General features: G+C 43.6%; 1 protein-coding gene across 16 annotated transcripts in view; it reads left to right on the top strand.

Annotated features, from left to right (window-relative positions):
- PPFIA3 (PPFI scaffold protein A3) overlaps positions 1 to 21,420 on the top strand; it is a 61,913-nt gene that overhangs the window by 10,208 nt on the left and 30,285 nt on the right. For all 16 annotated transcript variants that reach the window (XM_078378001.1, XM_020794034.3, XM_020794040.3 and 13 more), the window contains exons 2-3: positions 4,574 to 4,877; positions 19,195 to 19,296. In XM_078378001.1, the coding sequence (XP_078234127.1) occupies positions 4,641 to 4,877; positions 19,195 to 19,296 (339 nt within the window). In that variant the 5' untranslated portion in view covers positions 4,574 to 4,640. The remainder of the gene's footprint in view (positions 1 to 4,573; positions 4,878 to 19,194; positions 19,297 to 21,420) is intronic.

Below are 21,420 nucleotides of genomic sequence, written 5' to 3' on the forward strand. Positions count from 1 at the left end.
ACACACTCACAAAAGGTTGATGCCATACGCTTGTTGGCTTGAAGCAGTGGGACCCAGATGTTCTTAATTTACAACTCCCTGATATCCCAGCCAGCACAGATAGTGGTGAAGACTTCTGGGAGTTTTAGACCAAGAACATCTGGGGACCCAAGGTCGGGAACCGCTGGGAAGGGTCAGAGAGGCCTGAGGATAATTTTAGGGCAATAGATATCTGTGAGAGCAACCTGAGCATCTCCTGAACCCTGTGTAGTGCCACAGAATTTCTCTCTCTCTAACTGGAATCTGACTAGTTTAAAAACAACAGTGTGGCTTTGCCTGAGATTAACTAGCAAGTCCATGGCTAATGCAAAATTTGAATCAGAGATTATTTCTCTGTCGGGAACAGGAAGAAGAGATATTACAGGAATGGTATGTTTGTGTGGGTAGAAATAAAAGCTTGCGGAAGAAATAGGATGTTGAGGAAAGCCGTGGCTGTGGGGACTGTTCTAAGGCACAGGCTGCCACCTGGCAGGGCAGTAAAAGGGCAAGAGTAGTGAGAGGACAGAAAGGCAGCGATGGTTATGGGAGAAGTGTGCAAACTGGCTAAATAGGGCAACACTTTTAGACTCAAACTTGCTTTAGCATGAGCAGAGGTGGCTGTAATTGTCCCTGCCCCCAGGGAACTGCTGCCACCCACACAGAGTTACGGTAGGTTCTCTGTCTCTGGTGCAGTTTAATTGCAAGGGAGGAAGAAGAGTAAGATATTGAGCAGCAAACAGCTAGACATCCAACTTTGCAGAGGGCAGTTTTCAGTGTCCCAAGTATGATGAAGACTCTAAGAAAGGGGAGAAGCCCAGGGCCTTGAAGTTGCCCTCAAGACTTAGTAGCTGAATAGCAGACTGAGCCAGTAGGCTTAAAGATGTCTTGTTTTTCTTTCTAAATTATTGTCACTTCTAAGTGTGTGTCTCTGCATATAAACGTGCATGCATGTATGTATCCTATTTAAATTACAGTAAGCAAGTCTACATTTGTGTTTATATATATGCCAACTAGTATATGCAAAGATTACACAAATGGCTGTCCTCTTTTGCCCCTCCCCTTTTCGATGTGTTTATTTGATGCTTTATATAAGTGACATAACTGGATGGATAATGCAGTGGGTTAGGTATCTGGTTGCTGAGGCAGAGATTGGGAGTTCAATTCTCCACTGTGCCTCTGACCCGTGTGGCTTTGGGTGAGCTGCATAGCCCCAAGGCACCCTCAGAAGAAGGGAATATAAACCATTTCAGAGAAACCCTGAAAAGGGTCACTATAAATTTGAATTGACCTGACAGCACAATATTATTATTATAAATGGCATACTGTAACTGAATAGCAGGTGAAAGGCAGAAGTGAAGGGTTTGACCAATGTTGGTCAATTGAGGGAGAGTATTAGTAAGATTGTATGATAATATTTTCTTTGCTTCAGCACAGGAGTCAGGCTGAATTGGCCATGGACCCTATTCCTGCACAGTAGTGTTGAATAATCAAGGATGTGCAAATTGCCCTCTAGATATTTGTGAACTACTATTCCTATCATCCTTCACCATTAGTCAGTCTAGCTGGTGCTGATGGGTACTAGAGTCCTGTGATATTTGGATGGCTTGAGTCATGCTGCCATTATAAATGGCATACCTTAACTGAATTGCAGGTGAAAGGCAGAAGTGTTGGCAACAGAGGCCTGTAACAGTGGTTCCCACTTGGTTAACCCAGGTGTTCTTAGACTGCAGTTCCCAGAAGCCTTCACCACCAGCTGTGCTAGCCAGGGTTTTTGGGAATTGCAGTCCAAGACCACCTGGTTTGACCAATGTTGGGAACCACTGCTGTAGGACATTGAGGGAGAGTATTAGTAAGATGTGCATGATAATATTTTCTTCCTTCCTTCCTTTACACTGCCTCTTGCTTTGAGAGAGAATGGGATGGAGGTAGTTGGTAGATGTCATGAAGCTTGTGTCAACTAAGGCAAATCACATCACGCTCTAGATTCATCCTTTTCCCCCTTTAATGGAACGAGTATGTAAAACGCCTTATAAAGAACAAGTATGACAGGTCAGTATCTCAAAGGAGAGTCAACTAGCTTTGCATTAAATTGCACAAACCTGAGCTGAGGGGAAAAAATTAAGGATAAGTAACTCTGTTGGTCCTGAAAATTGTTCCGCCTTCATAAAATTTTGTTCCCACCCTCCCCAGAGCTGTGGAAGTAGAGACTTTCTGGCTGTTCAGGAGAATCTTTTGGTTTCCAGCAGTTCCTTTTTTGTACTGACTATGCACCCCCTTTCTGTTCTTTGGGCCTTTTCTCCCCACAATTTTTCAGTTCTCCACCCTGCCATGAAGAATATAATCCCCACAGGTGGGAACCATGTTACTCAGTGCTCTGTACAACGCCTAGCATTTCAGAGAGAAATTAATGCGGAGTCAGGTAAAGTGTGAAAGATTCTGCCAACTGCTACCCATGTAGGCACATTTGCACAACTCATAATACTGGGCCAAATCTTACGAACTCGCATCTTGAACAAGAGCTTGGAAGAGCTCACTTTCCGGACTACAACTCCCAGAAACCCCAGTCAGCATAGCCCTGCTAGTTGTGGAATTCTAGGAGATGTAGTTGAAACAGTAACTTTTTGAAACCAGCTCTGAGCACTTCAGTGCCTTTACCCTTCCTCACTTCCTTTGCCTTTGTGGATTGTTATGAAGGTCACTATTATTAGTTCTGTGGTGTTTATGAGCTGCCCTGAAGATTCTGAGAAGACTTTATAATCACCAAACATGCTACTTATATGAGCTGGAAAGTTGAGTCTTCAGTATAATGCAGTGATGCCTGTTTGTCATAGAACAGCACTTTGAATTGAGGCTGTGGATGTTCATGGCCACTGGGCCATGCCATCTGGGGAATCAGGCAGCAGCATGTGGCATAGATTGGCTTGCCTTCAGCTTCATCAGGGCCAGATGTGTTGCCTCAGCACAGGAGTCAGGCTGAATTGGCTATGGGCCCTATTCCTGCACAGTAGTGTTGAGTGATCAAGGATATGCAAATTGCCCTCTAGATATTTGTGAACTACAGTGGTGCCTCGCAAGACGATTGCCTCGTGGGATGATTAATCCACAAGACGATTAGTTTTTGCGATTGCTGTTGCGCTTCGCAAGACGATGTTTTCTATGGGCGATTTTCGCAAGACGATGATTTTTCCCCATTGGAACACATTAAGTAGATTTCAATGCATTCCAATGGGGAACCACGTTTCGCAAAATGATGTTTTCTATGGACGATTTTTGCAAAACGACAATTTCCCCATTGGAACGCAAATAGATTTCAATGCATTTCAATGGGGAACCGCGTTTCGCAAGACAATGTTTTCACAAGACGATGTTTTTCACAGAACGAATTAACATCGTCTTGTAAGGCACTACTGTACTATTCCCATCATCCTTCACCATTAGCCAGTCTAGCTGGTGCTGATGGGTACTAGAGTCCTGTGATATTTGGATGGCTTGAGTCATGCTGGCAGGAACTAGTTGTCCCATCGTGGGCTGGGAAGTAAAAGTGAGGGTGGAGCTGAGTTGATTTCTGATAGCTCTGGTTCCCTAACCGGCTGAGCCTCATGCCTGCCCTGTGACTGTTGCTTACTCTCTCCATCCATCCACCCACTGAATTACTGTAATTGCCTTTCTTTCTGTTTAGTTCTCCTTCTTCCCAGGCATCCAACATTGTTGCGGAACTGGTGCTTTTGCTTGGGAGGCGGTGACGAGAACGTACTATTTACTATAATAACATCTTCCATCTCGTTTGCAATAAATTAGCAGAAGTATGTGTGCCGTCTTGTTGCCTGATTTTAGGATTCGTGGCTTGGAGCCTCTGTTCCTTGACCTTCCTTTGCCAAAGGCAGTGCTTCTGTGCATAGAGATCATAACAATTGTAAGTTCACCATATATCTTGCTGCATCGAACTCGCTTCAAACTCTGGTGTGTTCGAATTCGCAGTTTCAGCCCTCTGCCTTTAGACTATTCTGCTCTTCTTGCAAAACGCCAGAATCTGACTAACCACAGAAAAGCCCTGGGATTTGGTCTTCCCTCATTATAGGAACACCAGCTCAGACTGTTTTTTATCTAGCCTAGGGTCATCTACTTCAGACAGTAGTGTCTTTCCTGGTCTCAGGCTGAAGATTTTTCTGTCTGATCCTTCTAACTGGAGGTACCCACGAATGAGCATGTATGCAAAGAAGGGCCCATTGCTTTCACCTCCTTTCTCTGCTGCTTTGATTCTAACTTCCTAATATTATGTCATTAGAAGGTGCTATGCTTTCTTTTGTTGTTTCATTGTGTTTTAGTGGAGTTTATTAAAAACACAGCATTAGCTGGTGACTGGGGGAGTTTGAGGATTGTAGTACTGTACAAAAAAGGAACTTTTGCCAAACTTTGGTGTCCCCTCCCATTGCTTTTATGATTTAACTGCATTTGTTGCAGTGATTTTCTCATTATTGCTTGTGTTGAGTGTCATAATTTGGGAGAAAGTATGGCATGAACCCAATAAATAAATAAATTTCTCCTATTTCTGCAGGATCTGGGGCTTAATTTCCATTCTTTCCTGAGGAGGCCCCTGCGTGCCCCTCCCCATCCCGCTTGGCATGATGATGTGCGAAGTGATGCCCACCATCAATGAGGACAACCGCCGTGGTTCGGCCTACGGAGCCGATGATGCCAACTTTGAACAGCTTATGGTCAACATGCTGAATGAGCGGGAACGGCTGCTGGAGACACTGCGCGACACACAGGAGAGCCTGGCCACTTCACAGCTTCGCTTGCGGGAGCTGGGCCACGAGAAAGAATCCCTCCAGCGACAGCTCAACATTGCCCTCCCGCAGGTCAGAAGTGGGAATGTAGCAAGAGTGGGACATTTTGAGCCTGATGGGAGAGAGGTGCAGACCAGGTGTTGGTTGGAAGCTCTCAGCTCATTGTCAGCTCTGAAGCTGAGGCATGCAGATTGGTTAGACCAGTGGTTCCCAATGTTGGGCCCCAGATGTTATCAGACTGCAATTCCCAGAAGCCTTCGCCACTAGCTGTGCAGGATTTCTGAGGATGGCAGTCTGATAACATCTGGGGACCCAGTGTTGGGAACCACTGGGTTAGGCTGAAAACTTGGCTTCAAAGAGAGAAATGCTTGTTTTTCTGGTGTAGCTCCTGATGTGATGGTTGTGTTTTGAAGTGTAGGTGGTCATGGTGATGGTCTCTTTAGCCACTCCCTTAATGAAAAGTTTAAAACTCCAGCCAGTTGTGCTGACCTATTTCAAGAAACCAGTTCTAGTGCTTTTCATCTTTAAAGGGATAATGGGAGTGCAAGTCCAAAATGCCTAGAAGAGGCCAAGTTACCTACTGTGCTTCCCCGAAAATAAAACAGGGTCTTATATTTTTGCTCCAAAAATGCATTAGGGCTTATTTTCAGGGGATTTTTTCCATGTACATCAATCTACATTTATTCAAATGCAGTCCTGTCATCTTCTTCTGGTGGCTGTACAAGGGTGGAGGGTGGGGTTTCACTTAACTGGGACTTATTTTGGGGGTAGGGCTTATATTATGAGAGTCCTGAAAAATCATACTAGGGCTTTAGAAGGAAATATTTTGCAGTCTCAATAGATCTTAACTCCCTATTCCAGACCAAACTACTGTGAAATAATTTCCATTACAACAGGCATAGATAACAACATGTTTGCTGAAGTCCAGTAGCAAGCCACAATTATTGGAATCCTGTTGAGTCATTGGAGATTTTGAGAGTCTGCTTGTGCATAAGTTTCACTGATTCAGTGGCCCTACTCTGGTTATAGCTCATTACTAGATTTCAGCCATTGTTGCTGGGACAGTCCTTTGCTCCCCATCTCCCCAATGTGAGAAGTTGCAACTCAACTCAGAAGGAACAAGGAAGCCTGAATAGAATGACAAATTACACTACTGCCTCTGTTAATCAAAAAGTCCCAGCATTTTGCCCCTGTGAAATCTGGTTCCACTCAATCCCCTGAGTATTGTGAGGACTCTGTACTCATGTTTTTCCTGAATGGAGTAGTTAGTGCTCAAATGGCAGGATAGCCAGCTTACTTTCTAATCTATGAGAGCCCCATGAACAACTGGTTAGGCAAGGCTGCTGGGGATGGGGGAATATCAAGATCTAAGTATTAGTAATCAGAGTTTATGGATTTCATTCTGGACCTCATCCCTGCTTTTCCCCCTGTAAGTGGTACATGTTTTTGGATTGCTTTGGCCACAGTTATTGTACACAAGGGGATTCATGTAGATAAGCAGGGAAGTAGACCAAGCCAAACAGCCAGGAGTCACACAGGTTGATGAGTTGGCAACAAAAATACATCTGATCTCCTCCCTCTTCCCACTGCATCTCTAATTTCCCCTGGTTTGTGCTTGTGAGTGATATCAGCATCCTTGAAGTAGTGTTACAGAGTTTTGTCTTGTTCAGATTGGCTTGCGTAGAGGTACCCTGTTACCCTGAAAATAAGACCTATCCTGAAAATAAGCCCTACTATGATTTTTCAGGATGCTCGTAATATAAGCCCTACCCCCAAAATAAGCCCCAGTTAAGTGAAACCCCGCCCTCCACCCTTGTACAGCAACCAGAAGAAGATGACATGACTGTATTTGAACCAATGTAGATTGTTGTACATAAAAAAACATCCCCTGAAAATAAGCCCGAATGCATTTTTAGACCAAAAATTAATATAAAACCCTGTCTTATTTTGGGGGAAGCATGGTAGGTAACTTGGCCTCTTCTAGGCATTTTGGACTCCCACTCCCATAATCCCTGTCAACTGCCCATGTTGGCCTGGGCTGATGGGAGTTGCAGTCCAAAAGGTCTGGCAGTCACCAAGGTGGCTAATTCTGGATTGGAGCCTGGGTATCCTTTCATAGCAGAGTGTGGTGGATATGGCCAATTTCTAGCATCTGGGAATAGTCTGTTATGTAGTCTTGTGGACCTAAGTTGCTCTTACTGAGCCTCTGCTCTGGGCTTATCTTGGATGCATCCAGGAGGAATCAGTTGTGATCTTGCTTTGAAGGAAGGTTGAGGTTGAATTCTTATCATCTCCATCGCGACCAGTTGAGATTTATTTCTCCATCTAAAATCACAGATGATATTGAAGAAGGGGTATTTTTGAAATGAGAGTATACTTGGAAAGTCTGTATTGTTCAGACAAATTAAATCTCACTTGAAATTTGTTATTCTGTACATCTGGGAAGCAAGAGTTGAGCAGGATTGTTGAGAACTGGACATTCTGGAGATTGCTCATAGTGAACCGCCAACCCCCTTTAAGATAACTGAGGGAGCTCAGCAAGGGGGAAAGGCTAAGGCACAGGGAAAGAAGGTGAGGAGATAGTTGGGGAAGATGCAGCAAGATAATGAGGGACACCTGCCTGAGGCAGCCAGGAGCCAGATAAAAAGGAGAGAAGACAGGGCTGTAGGTGGCTGCTGGCCAGCAGAAGAGGAAGCAGAAGGAGAGGGGACCTGGGCTGATGCCCGAGAGAGCGGGGAGGGCTGTTTGGCATTCCCTCACTCAAAGACCACAGTGGACTGCTGGCGGAGCCTCCCTCCAGTTGTCATCCAGGACAGGCAAGGACCAGGGGGAGGAGAAGGCCTGGGCAGCTGGCAACTGCATCTAGGACATTATAAACCCTCTTTGAGCTGGGCATGTTGAGGGACCTGAACTGTGGGGACCCTCCATGAAGATAGTAGAGGATCCCACTGAGGGAGAGGGTGCCCAAGGAATGATGGGTGCCCTTCAACCTGCCTCTTCCAAGGCTGCAGGGTTTCTGCAAAGCTATAGTGCAACTGTAATCAAACACCCTTACATTTAAACCCTGAAGTTGAGCCCATGGAGTTTGTGCCAGGGAACCCAACCATCACCAACTCCACACCGCCGGAGGTTGGCCACACCCACAGCTGCTCTAGATCACCTTGAGACATATAACGTCTATACATTCTATAACCTCTTATCAGCCTCTGCCAGTATGGCAAATGATAGGATGTCCACATCATATTGAGGTTCATAGTTCTCTCGGCATATGCTGCTGATGGTTTTAGTCTATGGAGTAGTTACATAAGTGGCTTCATTCATTCTGCATGACTGTTGTGACAGTAAATTGTAGATGAGGATATAATCAAGCTGTACCTTGACTGCAGTTCTTGCTACATCTGTTTCTGTCCATCTCCACCCTAAGAATTCATAGTCACAGGTGTGACACCACCAACTCACTGCTGGCAAGTACTAACTTAAAGTTAAATGTTATTTAGACATTGACACCTTGTGTACATTGAGACGTAAGTTATAGATGTAGGAGGTGGGATTGTGTGAAGACTTGTAGGTGCTGGGATGCTGTCTGAAAGATGCTCCTTGCCATTTCAGAATGCCAGGGGAAATGGACTGAAAGATTAGAGTGGAAAATTATATGTCACCTATTCAGTGGCTGGGATGGAGCCCCCAGGTCTGAATTGCATTTCAGAATCTTGGTGGTAGTGGTAGGGCAGTTCTTTTATTTTTTATTTTTTATTTTTTATTTTTTATTTTTTATTTTATTTTATTTTATTTTATTTTATTTTATTTTATTTTATTTTTTTATTTATTTTTTTATTTTTTATTTATTTATTTATTTATTTATTTATTTATTTATTTATTTATTTATTTATTTATTTATTGGATTTCTATCCCACCCATCTAGACCAAAGGTCTAGATGGGTGGGATAGAAATCCAATAAATAAATAAAGGTCTATATGGGACACAGGTGAAAAATTAAAAGGACAGTACCAACAACACCTGTATATTTTAGATTAGCGCTCTTCCTGCCAGTGACTAAGCCATTTTCTAATGCTGAAAATAGTAAATAAAACTAAGTAAAAGAAAACTGGAAAACCATCAAATAGTCGTATAATGGAAAGAGGGCATGGCCATGTGATAAACCCCAGGAAGGCCAGATGGGACCCCAGCACGGCTCAATTCAGCACCAGGTCCTAAGGCTCCCTGCTGTTGTAAGAGGTCGAGATGTGAACCAGGTAAAATCCTCGTAAAGGTGATACAGCCTAAGAGATATGCAGGTATTACCATCCAGTTTTTATTTTTGCGTGACATACATTATTTTTCCCTTGCACTTCTGTTGGTAGCAAACTTGGTTGTGTAATAACATGAAATATCTATTTGAATCCAAAATCTTCACACAGGTGCACACTCAGGTGTTGAATGAGAGAGGTGTGTCTCTCTCACAAGCACCTGTTAGTTTGTGGCAATGCCCTCACTGCTGATATGAGACGTCATTGCAGAGGGAGGTACTCTTCTGCCTTCCAGATGTTTTGTATTACAGTTGCCATCGTTCTTAGGGTTGTGCTCTGTGGGGTTTATGAGAGTCGGGGTCCAAAATCTTCAGAGCTGTTAAGGGGTTAACAGCTCTCATTTATAGAAAGATTTATAAATCACCATTTCCCCTCCACCCACCCGTTTACAACAATAAAGGAATCTCCTAATATCCTAAAGCCTCTTTAAAAACAGATCAAATAAAAATTGTCATGAAGGAAGTCAAAACATATTAAAAGCAGCCTCTCGAAATAAAATTAAAATGTCTTGTATGCCTGCATGAAAGCCATGAAGGAAGAAGCCAGTAAACCTGTCTTGGCAGAAAAATTTTAAGGTGTTGCCACCAAGAAAGGCATCTGTGTGTGACTGCCGGCTGTAGGTCTGTTAGGGGCAGAACACAGAGCAGGTTCTCTGATGACTGTGATTCAAGGCTGAAGAACCTGTGGCCTTCCAAATATTGTTGAACACCAACTCCCATCACCCATATCGCCAACAATTCTGGAGATTTTGGTGGACTAAGGATGTTTCAATTGAGTGGATGACCCAAAATGTCCTGCTTTGGGGTGTAATCACCAGTTCAAGTATCATTAACAGTAATCTAATTGCCCATAAAGCTTTTCAAAGGCATATTGGGGACCTTTCAACCCAAAAAGATACTTCGACACTCCCTACATAGACGCAGGTACTGTTCATCACTTGATATGCTGGGGATTAAACAGCTAGCAAATATTTCAGTAAAGGTTGCAGAATGTTTGGCTTTCTATACATTTTGAACTACAGCCCTCTCAGTTCCATACTATTGGCCTTGTTAGCGAAGGTTTCTGAAAGTTGAGTGCAATCACCAGGAAGGCCAAATCTTCCCCACACCTCCTTTAAGGGGTTAACAGCTCTAATATTTTTATTCATTAACTTCAATGCATATTTGAGAGGCAAACAAGCATGATTACAGCAAAGCTTTTAAAATTTGTCAACTGGTTTCACTGGGCCAGTGTTATACTTCTATAGCAGGCTGGGCAACTGTGGCTCTCCAGATATTTTCAGATAAAAATTCCCTCCCAGATATGGTGGGAAACATAGGCCAAAACATCTGGAGATCCCCTGTTGCTGACCTTCATGTGAAGGAGAGCTGTGCATTCATAACATGTGCGGGCACTGTAGAAAGCAGGCATAATACGAAGTTGCTGAACAAGTAACAATTGAAATAATTTTTGTATTCTTTTTTTAAAAAACTGCGTTTCTTATGCAGGTGGGAAGAAAGGTGATTTGAGGTCAGTTTATTAAAAAATCAGAAGTGGATTTTGAAAATGAATAGAATAGCAGTTTACTTTGTCACTTCAATATTAGAAACTGAGTCAGAGATGGACAGCGTAAAGTAGCTACAGAAATATATTTGGCTTGGATGTACTGGTCATTTGCCTCCAATCTTTAAATGTCCCCAAAGCCTTAATTTAAGGATTAAGCAGATAGGGAATGAAAAACCTTATTAATTCCAAGGGCCCTGAAAATCTGCACTGGCATGATTGTGCCACGGACCATGACATCTAATATGGAATTCAACAGCTTGATTAGAATTCTAAGAATGACAATTTGCCTTTCTGCCCACCCCCTATGCCTTACTTCAGAAGTCCTAACCTTGAAGATACAGAGAAGATCCTGAAAGTATTCTGGTGATTTTTTGTCAAAAAGTGTGGGGAGAGGGGTTCAGGGAGAACATATGGGATAGGTAGAGGGATAGCACCAAAAACTGAAAAAGTTCTTACAAGTCCCAAAACTTATTAGCCATTCTGGCTGTGGCATTCAGTAATTCATGGTCCAAAAAAACAAATGGATTTGTTTCAATCTTTTGGGCAGAACGTCTACTACTTCCAGACAAGCCATTTGTCATCCTATTGCCTGCCTTATTTACAAATCTTCTAGGGCAGTGGTTCCCAACCTTGGGTCCCCTGATGTTCTTTGGCTGCAGTTGCCAGAATCCCTTACCAGCACAGTTAACGGTGAAGATTTCTGGGAGTTGTAGTCCAAGAACATCTGGGGACACAAAGTTGGGAATCACTGTTGTAATCCTCTGGTGTCTATCTGCTGCTTCTAATATCTTTTTTCCTATGTTGTTGGGATACGTAAAGGAAACGCTTTGTGACAGGTAGGTCTCTCTGAGTCTGGAGATACCCTTTCTTGTAGGGAAAAAAAGAAACAGCAGCAGAAAAACATGGGATGGTTACAGATCAAACATAAAAACATTTGGATCACTGTAACATTCCATAAATAAAGCAGTATAATTGCATAGTAAAAGCCTCATCTGGAAGCAACCTGTAACAAAAGAATATATTCTAGTAATTTCAAAAAGTATTTAATTTAAAGCATAAAGCAAATATAAAATGCAAGGATTTCCATATTTTGTGACTGACTTGTTTGAATAGCAATGTTTAAGCATCTAAAGGTAAGATGAGGAATCTCACATCAAGTCTCTTAATCTGTCTCAATTATTCCCTTAACAGACTTTTGATATTTTTTCCCTATAGCACAAATTAGAGAGTTGAGTATTTAAAATTAGCTGTAAATGGGGGTAGGAAATATGGTTACATTTGTGCAAATTTTGTGATCTGAGACAGTGTCTTGATCTTCTTAAGTCCTTAGAAAACCAGGGTTGGAGGAACTATACCTCCCTACCAGAGTTGGTATAAAGCTTTCATCATCTTTCACTGTAGATCATGCTGGCTCAATCTGACGGGAGTTATAGTAAAAAAACAAAAAACAAACCCTGGATGCTACATGTTTCCTCTGACAATGTTATGTGCTATCAAGTCACTTCTGACAATGACCGAAATGGATTTTTTGAGATATATGAGATGTTCAAGGAGGGATTTACCACTGTTACCTCCACCATTCAGTTTCATTGGCCAAGCAGGGATTTGGTCTAGGGTCTTAGTCCAACGCTCTATCCGCTGTGCTGGCTCTTATTGCCATGTTAGATGCATTGTAAGCAAAACAATGCTAAGCTTAGTCTGTGTTTCTCAGAATTAGCTACTTTCTCATCCTTCCAGATGGTGGGTTCTACTTGATAATAAATTGTTCCACCCTTACATCACAGTTGAACAGTGAAGGCAAGCCAAACAGTACAAAATGATCCCCATGATATTGAGATATGGATGGACAGCAAATATATGAAATCCAGACATAATAATCATAAAGTGTCACAGAAGCATATAACCAAATATGAGGTATAAGCAGATTGGCAGCACCAGCAGTGAAAAGCTATAATAATTATGTGTGTGAACGACATCTAAGGGTAGTGCAGAATTAGAAAGTATAATGATTAGTAGAAAGGAAAAAAACAGACACACCTGAACACAGCAGTTTTCAAACATAATGTGTTTACTAAATGGCCAGATTCCTATTGCACAGCAATTGTGTGGCATAAAGTTGCACAACAGGATTCTACCCAATAAATATAAATTTGCAACAGGACAACAGACTGTAAATGGTGCAATGAATTATTCTGTTTTGGAACAGACGAAAAGGTAGCAACATTTTAGTCCTACTGGTGCCAGATCTGGTAGATATAGTAAGCATCATTGAATTGTTTGGAAATTGTGACCACAATGAAATTACAAATAAGAATGGAAAATTGCCCAGAGTAGCTGACAGTCACTTAATTTCTAAAAGAGAGATTTATCAAGACACTTGGTTAAAAGGAAGTTACATTGAGAATTAGGAGACAGTTATCCCTATAGCAAGGCCAGAAGCTATTTAAAACCATTGCACTGGGATTTTCAAAATAGACATTTAGATCAGAACAGATTCAAACAATCTTTGGCAGTTCCATTCTGATTAAACAGCAGACTCAGGGAGGCTAGAAAAGCTGAGAGCAAAAAATCTAGTTCTGCATATTTGTAGCAGAATTCTCTATATAACATTGAATGGGTGGTGCCTGTCACTAACTTGACTATCTAGACAGTTACACAGCCTTTAAAAACTGGGTTAGAATCCTACTACAGTGGACCCCCTACATACGGAATTAATCCGTATTGGAACGGTGGCTGCAGGTTGAAAAGTCTGTAGGTCGAGCCTCCATTGACCTACAATGCATTGAAAACCTATTAATCCCATAACCAGCCATTTTTGTTCCATTTTGTTTTTTTTCTGGTCTGTAGGTTGATTCTCCAGCTGCAAGTCGAACCTAAATTTTGCGGCCAAAGAAGTCTGTAACTCGAAAAAAGTCGAGCCGTCTGTAAGTTGAGGGTCCACTACAGTGGTACCTCAACTTATGAACATTGCAACTTACGATCAGCTCCAGCTGCAAAATTTTGCTTCGACTTGCAGATGGAGCTTCGATGTATGAACAAAAATAAGCAGGGAAAAGGGGTGAGAAATTCAAATGGTGGCCCAGAGCTGGCAGGCTGAGCATGACCGGGTGCTCCAGCTGCTCGCCTCCCGGCGGGGAACAACAAGGCTGGGGTCGGTGTTCCTCACCGCCCTCAGTGGGCCAATGCCATCACTGCTGCCTCCAGCTCCGTCACCCGCACCAGCGGCTGCTCGCCAGGGTGGCCGTGTCGGCCCTCAGCGCTCCTCGCCGCCTTCCGCCATTTGAATTTCCCACCTTTGGCCTGCAGAGGGCAGCGAGGAGCACCAAGGACCGAGGGGGAAAGGGATCAAAGTGATCCCCCAGCTGCACTGCCTTTGCAAAGGCAGTGGAGCTGGGCGATGGCTTCAGTCAGGCATTCCCCCTCTTTCTATCCCCAGCGGCATAGGAAGAGGGGGAAAGGGATCAAAGTGATCCGCAGCCAGGGGGGATCCCTTTTGCCCTCTTCCTATGCTGCTGGGGAGAGAAAGAGGGGGAAAGCCCGAATGAAGCCATTGCCAAGACCCACTGCCTTTGCAAAGGCAGCACAGACAGATCACTTTGATCCCTTTCCCCCTCAGTACTCGGCACTCCTCGCTGCCCTCCGCCATTTGAATTTCCGGCCATCGGCCCATGGAGGGTGGCGAGGAGAGCTGACCCCGGCCTCATTGGAGCCTGTTGGGAGGGGAGTGGCCAGAGGGAGCACCCCGGCCACGCTCAACCTCTCGGGTCTAGACTGCCACCACCGCCGGGGGGGGACAAGCAGCCTCCCAGCTGCGGCGGTTGCAGCAGGCTGAGCATGACTGGTATGGTCCGGCCACTCGCCTCCCGGCCACGGCTGTGGCAGCGGCAGTGGTGGCAAAAGCCCGGAGGCTGAGGCGGCTTCGAACTGGTAAGGTGCTGCTTTTTCCTTTTTAAAAAAACTGTTCTGGGTGGGGTTTGGAGGGTGGGTTTGGGCTGGGGGGTTATGTTTTTGTGTTGTTTTGGGTTTTTTGGTGATTTTTTCCCCCAGTCCCAGCGTGGGACTTGCTCCAATGGTTATTTTTGGATATGTGGTTTTTTGTTTTTGTTTTTGCAGTCCCAGCGTGGGACTTGCTCTGTTTTTTTTTTTTTTTGTATTTTTTTAAAAAATGCTGGAACAGATTAATCCCGTTCCCATGCATTTCAGTGGGAGATGGTGCTTCGACTTCTGAGCATTTCCACTTATGAACATCTTCTGGGACGGATTAAGTTCGTAAATCGAGGCACCACGGTATAAGGAAACATGGAACATAAAAGCAACGGTGAAAGCAATGACCTCCCCCGCAAACAACATTTTGTGTGCTTTCTTGCACCCTGGTTGTGAAACTGGGTGTATGATCAACTGTGCAAAAGACAGGGCAACCAGAGGAGAGCAGCTGTGCACATGGCTTGTTGCAGCAAGATGTTGGTCTTGATTTTCCAATAGTAAAAGCTGATTTTAAAAAAAGGGAAGTGAACAAATTTGCAAATCGTGCATTTAAAATAAGAAGAGGACCTAGCAGAAACTAGGTGGGAAAGTGCAAGACAGCTGAATGAATCAGCCTATGAGTTGCTGTCAAATTCATCTCTCAAATACATTGCAGAACCTCTGTGGCAGAAGAGCAGAGCTGGACTCAGAACAAAAGAAGACAGTGTTTTTTAAAGTGATGTTTCTACACACGCTCTCCACACAAGAATTGGCGGTTGTTCATGACTTTGTGTACCTTGGCTCAACGATCTCCGACATTCTCTCCCTAGATGTCGAGCTGGATAAACGCAAAGCAGCTACCATGTTCTCTAGACTCACAAAGAGAGTATGGCTTAATAAGAAGCTGATGGAATATACCAAATCCAGGTCTATAGAGCCTGTGTCCTGAGTACACTCTTGTACTGCAGTGAGTCCTGGACCCTTTGTGCACGGCGGGAGAGGAAGCTGAACATGTTCCATATGCATTATCTCCAATGCATTTTTGGTATCACCTGGCAGAACAAAGTTCCAAATAGAGTAGTCCTAGAACGAGCTGGAATTTTTAGCATGTATACATTACTGAAACAGTGATGTCTACGTTGGCTCGGGCATATCGTGAGAATGGCTGATGGTCAGATTCCAAAAGATCTCCTGTATGGAGAATTAGTGCAGGGAAAGCACCCCAGAGGGAGACCACAGCTGCGATACAAGGATATCTGTAAGCGGGATCTGAAGGCCTTAGGAACAGACCTCAACAGATGGGAAACCTTGACATCTGAGCGTTCAGCCTGGAGGCAGGCAGTGCAGCATGGCCTCTCCCATTTTGAAGAGACCCTTGTCCAGTAGGCTGAGGCAAAAAGGCAGTTCGGAAACCAGCAAAATCAGGGAGCTGGAGATGGGACAGATGCTATTTGTCTTCAGTGTGGAAGGGATTGTCACTCTCAAATTGGCCTTCTCAGCCACACCAGACACTGTTCCAAGACCTCTATTCAGAGCACATTACCATAGTCTCTTGAGACTGAAGGATGCCTAATCTGTACACATGCTGTGATCTTCACTAGTGCATGAGTGTGCAACAAGGCACTGTGTATAGTGAGGAGACTTTGTAAATGGAAAGTTGTTGGAGAGTCTGAAAGGCATATATTTAGGGAATCGGATAGTGATGTCTTGTGTTAGCCTCTTGATTTGGATGAAGTGATCTAATCAATGACTTCTTTGTATTTCTAAATTTATTTAAAGTAGTCGACTGAGTGAGTGTAGCCAGATTTTTGTCCTCAACATTACCGTAGGAGTAGGGTGGATTCACACTCTGGCTCTCGATCTTAGACTATGGTGTTGAAACTACAGGAGTGTTAATTGTCACAATCCTTTTATCTTCAACTGGCCTTAAAAATTACAGTGGGAATAAATATCTCCTCCACTCTGCTACAGCTCCACTCTGGTTTTAATTGTTCTCTTTGTTTCCTTTTGTGGTCTGCCTTCCTATTCTGTGTGTCTTCTGTGCCATCAAGTCAGAACCAACTTAGATAAACACTGGGAGATTTGCTCTTGTACCTCTCATGTCATAGTTGTGTCAGCCTGGAGATTGGGGACTTGAGGCAGAAATGAGAAAACTGAGTGCCATGTTGGAGATCGGGATTAAGAGAGTCTGATTCTTGGTGAAGATTCTACGTCTATAATTGAAGTAGCTTGTCTTGGTATGAAATTGGCAAACTTGAGCCATGTGGATATTGCCATCTGGTGACCGAACAGGATAATGTACCCAGAGGAAATTCCCTGGGAGCTCCAAGTTGGGTTTGTGGGATGTTTTGAAAGATCACAGTGTCCCTCCTCTCCCTGTTATTTTAAAGGCATGGAATTTAGTGCTTCAAAATGTCAAAACACAAACCTATATAAATCGGTGTGTTCATACATCTAAGGTCAGATATGCAGCTCCCCCAAATGAGCTGCATTTGCTGTAGATTACCCCAAGAGCAGATAAAGGCAGCCCTTCAGATTTCATTGGGTTACAACTTCCAGCATTCCTCACCGTTGACTATGCTGGTTGCGGCCGATGAGATTTGCAGTCCAACAACATCTGGAGGGCTACTTTTTGCCCAATCTTGTGTTAGGCTATGCATTCTGGAATTCTGGGAACTGCAGTCCACAAAAGTATCTTTCTTCCTCTCTATCAGAAGGTGTGACTGGGAATGTTGACGTTGCAAGAGGCAGACATGTGAGAGACTTGAGGCAGCCACCCCAACAGAAGACCTACATGGCTTCAAATTCAAAATGAAACCTTTCTTAATTTGTCTGCTGGTCATTTGCAATGCATTAAAATTGACTTCCTGAATTATTAGCTGGATTCACACACATTGTTCAGCCCTATTCTATCTTGTTTATTTGTGGATTGTTGTGTATAGACGTTTCGTTTAGTCATTCGGTCGTGTCCGAATATATGTGTATAGACATATATTGTCAAATAAACAATGGTTTTGTGAGAGAGTTTAATGCCATGTGTTTTTTCCCCTCTTGGCTTATAAACTCTTGCTTGTTTAAGCTATCGCTTGTTATTATATCTCGGCTTACTGCTGTGGCTTCTCTGGCATGTTTCCCAACCTCCTACACTGAATTTATGGCTACAGCAGAAAAACATGGGTTAAGAGGAATCATGGTTTAGTGTGATATGTGAACATGACCAATAAGTACAGTACTTGCTTCCAAAAGCAGGAGCAGTGTAATAGTCCAGGAGTTAGCAATTGGTACTGCTGGGTAAAATCCAGCCTCTTATTGCCAGCCTAGAAGACCAAAGATGGATGAAGATGTGCAATGTCTTTGGCCGTGGAACATGGTAGCAGACCATTTTGATGGCCAAGGAATGGAGAATTGGTCTATTACTCTCCAGTCTTTCCAATCAAATCAATAGCAAAGCAGAAACCACATCTCTGGATATTCTCTGTAGAGCTCTCTAGGTTTGTGTTCTTGAAACCAGAATCCAATGGTTTTTGTGGGTTTTTTGGGCTGTTTGACAATCCCACATACTACACTAGAACACAGACAGAATTCTAGCTACTGTCCTCTGAAGATGCCAGTTCCAGAGACTGGTGAAATGTTAGGAAGAAAAACCTTCAGAACACGGCCAAACAGCCCGAAAAATCCGCAACAACCAACTCTCTAGCTTTTGTTATGCAAAACTCCAAATGACCTTTAAAGCACCTACCATAGCTTCTTTAACCTCACCCCCATCTGAGAGATCCTGAACGTAAGTAGAGTTTATCTTAGGTTAGAGATTGGGGTTTGCTGAAACTCTTCCCTCCCCAGTGAGCATTACTCTTTTCTTTCTGCCATGTGCAGTGGGGAAGCATGGTGCCATTTGGCTGGGAGAGTTAGAGGCAGGAGGGTTCCTGAAGAGATATTTGGGTTGGTTCATATATAGTATGGGTTGTGCACTGCTGCCTTGCCCACCAACTAAGAGCTGCCAAGGAATAAAGGTGCCCAAGTCTGTTGAACTCCTAACATCATTGGCAGGGGAAAAGCCAGGATCCTCCATCTTGCACTGGGGGCCAGAATGCCAAAGAAGTCTTTCCTTCAATATTTGAAGCAACGGGCAAGCCAAACGTTTAGCTCAAATGCCGTAGTGCTTTCCCAAGATCTTGTTGAAAACCTTTATGTTGAAAATAAACTGTTTGTTTATTTAATGAAAGTTCACACATGCCTCGGTTAAAAATATGCTTGTTTTCTTGGTTGGGGTCAGGGGTTTATAGTTTGGTCCAGAGGAATCTGAGAATTTGGCTTGCAGGGAACTTTCTTTTCAGTTACCTTTTCATGACTTTTGTAGGGGACTTTTGTAGCTGTTGCTGAGCTGTGGATCCCCTCATTCCTCACTGTTGGCTGTGCTGGCTAGAGCTGGTAAGATTTTGCAGTCCAAGAAGATCGAGAAAGCCACACAGTCTCCACCTCTGCAGTACAGAGAACTGTGAGGTGGGAAGTGAGAGAATCTTGAACTTCTCCTACTTAGTCATCCCACTTCACAACCATCTGTCCTTTCCACTAGGAGTTTGCAGCCCTCACTAAGGAGCTCAACTTGTGTCGGGAACAACTGTCGGAGCGTGAGGAGGAAATCTCAGAGCTGAAGGCAGAACGGAACAACACAAGGGTGAGCCAGGAAATGGAATGGGAGGGATGAATCCCAATGTTGTTAGGAATCCAGGATTTGTCAGGTACTGGTATTTTACGTGGAAGTATTACAGGACATCTTCCCTTGACGTAGCATTCACCAGTGGGATGAGTGGTAGGACGCAGGGGGTCTTCCATGCTCAGACTAAAAGTCCCTGGTACCTCTACAGATGTTGAACATAATTCCCATCAGCAGCACCCAGCATGAAAATCCTTGGATCATCATCCTGCTAAGAAAGAGGTGTCCCTTAGAACCAATTTTTTGCCCCATTGTTCTTTCTTTCTTTTTTTAAAATATCTGGTTGGTTGGTGGGTGGGGGGGTGGGGGGGTGGGTTGGTTTACTGACTGACTGATGACTGACTTACTGACTTATTTATATTGCATTTTTATGGTGCCTTTCTCCTGGTGAAAGGAACAAGGTGACTCACACATTGTCAAACAGAAATTACAACAAAATACTTAAATCATTGAAAAACTTTAGACTATGGTAATATTAAGTGAATGATAATTATGAGACACCACGTCCGTTCTGACTTATGGATAGCCTTTCCAAGGTTTTCTAAGTAGAGAATACTTAGACGTGTTTTACCCTTCTGTTCTTCTCGGGGCCACCCTGGGACTTTGCAGTTTGCCCAAGGCCACCAAGGCTGGCTCTACTTGCAGAAGGCATGATGGGGAATCAAACTTCTACTCTCTGGCTCCACAGCCAAATACCTAAAGCCAGATACTCATCTGAAAACAAAGACATTAAAAAGATGCAAAAGACATTTAAAAGAATATGAAAGGAGCAACCATAGGGCATCTATTTTAAAATTAAATAATAAATGCTTGTCTGAAAAGAAAGGTTTTTATTTGTTGCCAGATTGACAGAGGGGCAATCTAGGCTTGCTGGGGACAGTTTTCCATAACCTTGGGCACCAAGAAGGCCGGTTCTTGGATCCCTATCAACCATACCTATGAAGGTGACAGAAGCAAGAGGTGGGCCTACCTGGAAAATCTTAAGACACAAGGAGGGTTATATGGGGAGATACAGGCCATCAGATGGCCTGGACCCAATGCATATAGGACTTAATAGGTCATAATCACTTTGAATTGGACCCAGAGACAGACCAGCAGCTAGGGAAGTAGCTGTAACAAAGGAGTTATGAGTATGGTCCCTGTAACCAGCACTAGTTAGTAATCTGACTGCAGCATTTTACACCAGCTGATGTTTCCAAACAGTCTTCAAATGCAGCCCCACACAGAGTGTGTTGTAGTTGTCCAAATGGGATGTAACTCAAGCATATGTTAGTGTAGCCAAATTGGACATCTCAAGAAACAGGCACAGCTGGTGTACAAGCTGTAACTATGGAAATATATTCCTGGGGACCATTGAGATCTGGACATCCAAGAAAGAGTCTAGATGTACTCCCAAACTGCAAAACTGGGTTTTCAGGTGGAGTGTAACCCCATCCAGCATGGGGTGATCTCTTTCCTGTTTCCTGATCTGTATTTCAATTCTGTTTGCCCTCACCGAGTCCATTACTGCTGCCAGACACTGGTTCAGAATAGGAGTGGCTTCCTTGAAGAAAGGAAAATAAAGATAGAATTGGGTGTAAGTAGCGCACTGAACTTTAGATGTTCTCTCCCAACCATTTCATGTAAACATTGAATATTATGGGGAGAAAACAAAACTGTGAGGGATAACACGGGCTAAAAGCCAAGGCATCAAAAGGAATCCCCCAGCACCACCTTCTGAGTTTGCTGCCCCAGGAAGGATGGGAGCTATTTCAGGACAGTGGCTCCAAGTCCTATCATAAAGAGATGGTTCAGAAGGATACCATGCTTCATGATATCAAAAGCCCCTCAGAGGTCCAACTGAACCAACAGGGACATACTACCCTATATAGTTCCCCAGAGTAGGTCATCCATTCAAGCAACCAAAACCATCTTTATCCAGGCCTGAAGCTAGATTGAAACAGATCTAAATAATGGGTTTCAGCCAGGGATCCTTGGAGTCAAGAAGCCACCACACACATTGGTACTTTGCTCACAAATGGAATATTGGGGACTGGCCAATAATTATCTAATGCATAGATAAGGAGGGCTTTTTGAACAGAGGTT

Source organism: Pogona vitticeps, chromosome 6, assembly GCF_051106095.1.
Source record: "Pogona vitticeps strain Pit_001003342236 chromosome 6, PviZW2.1, whole genome shotgun sequence".
NCBI classification, from domain to species: Eukaryota; Metazoa; Chordata; class Lepidosauria; order Squamata; family Agamidae; genus Pogona; species Pogona vitticeps.